At 42.7% G+C, this 5,000-nt stretch overlaps 1 protein-coding gene across 5 annotated transcripts in view; it reads left to right on the top strand.

Annotated features, from left to right (window-relative positions):
* LOC113821770 (cell adhesion molecule Dscam1) overlaps positions 1-5,000 on the top strand; it is a 518,182-nt gene that overhangs the window by 495,152 nt on the left and 18,030 nt on the right. For all 5 annotated transcript variants that reach the window (XR_011398248.1, XM_070116694.1, XM_070116692.1 and 2 more), the window contains exons 17-25: positions 276-424; positions 818-964; positions 1,355-1,551; positions 1,769-1,875; positions 2,122-2,300; positions 2,534-2,677; positions 3,120-3,275; positions 3,747-3,958; positions 4,587-4,662. Coding sequence is in view for 4 of the 5 variants with exons in the window: in XM_070116694.1 (XP_069972795.1) it covers positions 276-424; positions 818-964; positions 1,355-1,551; positions 1,769-1,875; positions 2,122-2,300; positions 2,534-2,677; positions 3,120-3,275; positions 3,747-3,958; positions 4,587-4,662 (1,367 nt within the window). In the remaining variant the exon portion in view is untranslated. The remainder of the gene's footprint in view (positions 1-275; positions 425-817; positions 965-1,354; positions 1,552-1,768; positions 1,876-2,121; positions 2,301-2,533; positions 2,678-3,119; positions 3,276-3,746; positions 3,959-4,586; positions 4,663-5,000) is intronic.

Raw genomic sequence — 5,000 nt, 5'->3', positions numbered from 1 at the left:
ATTAGACTTTATCATGTCACATCATCATAGCAGAATTAGACTGTATATCATGCCACATCATCATAGCAGAATTAGATTGTATATCATCCCACATTATCATAGCAGAATTAGATTGTATATCATGCCACATTATCATAGCAACATCTATAACCGAAGGAGTTTAACCTCTGCATTGCATTTTACTTACATTATGCCATTGCCCAAAAACAGATAGACGATCATCTGTACATCGATGAACCACGGCTGTGTTTTCAGTTCGACTTACAATATTACAGGTATGAGCTGTCAGAACGGGAGGTTGACACAGGTCAGGTCACCGAGCTGGTGCTGAGGTCAACCCACGTAGGAGATTCCGGAACATACGTGTGCACTGCTACCAACACACATGGTTCTCTCACAGCCGATTTCCACCTCCTCGTGCAAGGTATCGAGGGGAGGCGAATGTGCTTAAGATCATAGTGAATAAATTACTTCCGTTACAGTAATTGAGAACATTGATATAGTTTTGGGTATTTATTTTTTCCGTGTTAGTTACAGTTACATTTAGCTCCATACCAGTCCACGATAATCTTGCTAGGTGTAATGGGAAAGTACTTATGGCCAAGAGTGTTACAGCTATCATTTCTAAATACAGGCGTATAACAACTAATTAATCAAAGTGAGTCGTAGTGATTAACCAAATGAAATTAGGCCGTAGTTATCTTATTAGTTATAGGAAATAACGAACACCGCAAAGTGATGCACCGGAAACTAACACCAACGTCTTTCTGTTTTTCTTCTCGCCTTCTCTTCTCCTCCGCTCTTCCTCCTTCTGTAGATGTCCCAGGGCCCCCGTCAGGAGTGGGCGTGGAGGAGGAAGGATCTCGTCACCTGACCCTCACCTGGACGCCCCCTGAGGACTCCAATGCACCCATATCCGCCTACATCGTCACCTTCACGTCCCACGATAGTCAGCCCTCGCAAGGTTGGGAGAGAGGCCGGGTCTGTGTGTGTGTGTGTGTGTGTGTGTGTGTGTGTGTTGTGTGTGAGAGAGAGAGAGAGAGAGAGAGAGAGAGAGAGAGAGAGAGAGAGAGAGAGAGAAATATGGAAGGGGAAAGAATGAGATAGGATGAGAGAAGGAGAAGATATGGTTTTGCTTAAGTGTGCGTATTTGTGAGATTTATGTTTTTGTGTATTTATATATTGATACCAAAGTTTATTCGAAAATTATGTTTTTCATGTGTGTATAAGGAAGTAATATGATTTCAAAGTCCGTGCTACAAATCCTTATCCACACATCACACACGAACAAATTAGTCTCACAATCAAGAGAATGGAGAAAGCACATCTCCAAATAAACGATCCTTATCCTCAGAGGGCCTGTTTGGTGCCCCTCGCGAAGTGACCGTAGAAGGCGACCAGAGGCGCGTCCGCATCGAGGGTCTCCTGCCCGCTACGATGTACGTGTTCACGGTCGTGGCGGAGAACAGGGTCGGCCGCAGCCAGCAGTCTTCGCCTCTCAGGGTCAAGACACAGGAAGAGGCCCCGTCAGGTCACCCGCAGAATGTCAGGGTAAGTCAAAGGGCTATATTAATAAAAAGAAAATAAGCCTCATATACAGAGGGTACTTGTATTCTAATCTATAATATGGGATAGATCATATTCCTCTCTTGAATTATAAAAGAAAATACAGAAACACGCGCGCGCACAAATATATGGTGTGCGTATACACACATCACGAACGTACATACACATGGATGGTTGATTGTAAATCTGGAATTCATCAAAGGTGGTGCCAGTGTCATCGACGGCGCTGCAGGTGAGCTGGGAGCCGCCTCATGAGAACCTTACCCATGGCACTGTTCTTGGCTACTACTTGGGCTACAAAGATGACAGGTCAGTGTTTTGCTTGTATGAGATGGTTTTGTCATTATGTCAGTTTTTATTAACTTTCTATGATTTTAGAGTTCAAGAATACAGCTTCGAAAGTTATTTCAGATCTGGCTCTCTATAAATTTTGAGTGGTCAGGCCCGAGTAACTGAAATCTGGATTGTGCGTCCGTAGATTTATGTTCTCGGTGTCGCTTTCCAGTAAACTGAACCTTCCCATTTTCATTATTTTGATCCCCTTCCTCTTGCTAGTGAGTCCGAGGGCGGAGCATACAACTTCACCACCGTGGGCGTAGACAGCGTAGGCGTAACCACAGCCACGTTAGCGGGTCTCCGCCCCCACGCCCGTTATTCCGTGGTGCTCCAAGCTTTCAACTCTCGGGGCGCGGGTCCGGCCTCGCCCCCCGCGCTGGGCACCACGCTCGAGGACAGTGAGTCACGCAGATTTTGGGTGAAAGCTCCGGCTGATAATCTGATTTGGTCTAGTGTATGAGTTTGTATCTGTCTATCCGTATGTAGATAAGACAGATATAATAGATGTGACCGGATGTGTGATGCACTTAGATCTTATTCACGGGAAGTAGCATTGACTTGATATTTTCGTGAAATATGATGTATTTCTCTCCGTAAGCATAGTCTCAATACCCACCCATCGCCCCGGCAGAACCTGGAGCGCCACCGGGTCACGTGACCTGTGAAACGGTGACGTCATCCAGTGTGGTGGTGACTTGGTCGCCTCCTCCGCCTCGCCAAGCCAACGGCATAATCACTAACTACAGAGTCACTTACACGCAGATGTTTTCCCATGGTAAGTGTGGACAAGAGGGAAACAAGTTAGAGTAATCACTGAGCATAAACAACACGCTTATGATGTTGATTTTTATATTTTGACTCACTCAAACTATTTATCATTTGATGGCGGCGCTAGAATTGATGTGTACACCGACAATGATTAAATCAGCGATGTGTATCTTTTATTATACTCGTATATGCACACATACATACACACTCACACCATATATATATATATATATATATATATATATATATATATATATATATATATATATATATATATATATATATATATATATATATATATATGTATATATATATATATATATATATATACATACATACATACATACATATATATATGTATGTATATGTTTATGTATATGTATGTATGTATATATACATATATGTAATTTCTATTATTCTGACTCTACCTCCTCCTCCTACTCCAACAGAAGAAGGTCGGACCGGCAGTGTGGTTTCCGAAGGCCTGCGAGCCACGCTGACCGGTCTGAAACCCTGGACCAACTACAGCGTGAGTGTAGCGGCGTCTACGAGGGCGGGCGAGGGCGTGCAGTCCCTTGCCCTCGTCTGCACTACTGAGCAGGATGGTACGTAGCTTCTTTTTGACCCAAACAGTCTCATGCGAGATCGAGGTGAAACTGCCGCATGGGACGCGTCGTCTCTTTCAAATGGGGCCATTTTATTTCGTTAATGCGAATTTCATTATTTGTCAGTGTTGGTTAATTGGTATAATTCAAGATCTATTCAATTGGTTATCATTATTCAAATGTATCATCATTATTGTTTTCTTTCTTATATTTGGTTTTCTTTTATAAGGGAAGGAACTATCTTGCAGTCTGTCGTTCTTAAATTATGAATACATAAAGAAAGGGGGAGAAGCTAATCACAATAAACATTTTTTTTCCTGTAGTTTACAGACGCAATGACAGTACTTCATTTTCACGATATTTTATCCTCATTTCTTTTCATCATAATATCCCCATTCTTTCATTTTTATCCACATTCTTTCCTTTTATCCTCACGTCTCCACATTCATCCACATCCTCCTCTTCCATCAGTGCCTGAAGCTCCAGCCCGCGTGAAAGCCGTGGTGTCGGGCCCTCGAGCCGCCGTAGTGTCGTGGGCGCCGCCCTTACGCCCACGAGGTCGCATCACACGCTACACGGTGCACTGGGCGTCGGCGGGGAGTCGGAGCATGCCCCACACCCGCCGCGTCGGCCCTCATGTCACCCACTTGACCCTGCATGACCTTCCACATACTACACATGAGGTGAGGATATTATCTCTTTAGTATCATTTTTACGCCGGAAGGGATTTTGCAGACATAAATGAAATGTTAAAAGGGACGTCGCTGGAATAATGAAATATAGCCGGAGGAGGTAAATGAGGTAGCCAGGGCAGCCTTTTTAGCATTAACATTATATCAGGAAGGATTATATTTGCGCTGTTGAAAGGAGAAATGTTAGACTTCTTAGCATGTATCAGTTATACTGGTATTCATTAGCGTTCATGTGATGGTAATACAAGTCATCGTGTCATTTCCAATATCATACAAGATTTTATTAACATATATGAGAGAGAGTAAGTGCTGTTTTCATAGCATTTGCGTAAGGATAGGTGGAGTTTTGTTCGTGTAGGTTGGACTGTAAATGTAGTCTTTGGTATTTCAATCTGTTTTTTTAGAAGTCAATAACCCTCTTAAATACTAAATATATATAAAACCGACGCTTGATAAGGACTAAGTTTTATGTGATAAAATCAGATCGGACGCATAACAGTCTAAGTATGCTGTGATAAGAACCCATGGCAGACTTGCTCTATAAAAACGGTAAATTAAGACAATTTTCATTTTCTAATTAATGCACACGAATAAAGCCAACGCACCAATTCCCTCACAGGTATGGGTCACAGCCTCGACGCGGATGGGTGAAGGACCAAAGAGCAGTGTTACCGTCGTCACTCCTTCTCACACAGGTACGATGCTTGGGATGTCTTCTTTCCTTTCTCCATTCCCCATCTTGAGGAAGTCGGATAGATGGAGGAATATCTTGTCTCTCTTTCATGTTAGATAAAGAGAATGCTGTGCCCCGATTGTTGTTGGGAATACGAGGGCTATTATAGTGTATATTCCGTGTCATTGAAGTTCGTTTGGCGTGATAATAACATGGAATTCAGAACAAAAGATCATAGTTTATGACTTAATAAGAAGTGGATTTATCATAAATCTAAATCTTGATGGAATTCATGGGTTGTAATCGAAGGACGAAAGCACCAATAACCCCATTACAAACACTGACAAAGGGAATAAGGTC

The sequence above is a fragment of the Penaeus vannamei genome, chromosome 39 (genome assembly GCF_042767895.1).
Source record: "Penaeus vannamei isolate JL-2024 chromosome 39, ASM4276789v1, whole genome shotgun sequence".
NCBI lineage: Eukaryota > Metazoa > Arthropoda > Malacostraca > Decapoda > Penaeidae > Penaeus > Penaeus vannamei.
Note: the sequence above shows the minus strand (reverse complement) of the source record. Positions and strands in the feature narration are given on the sequence as shown.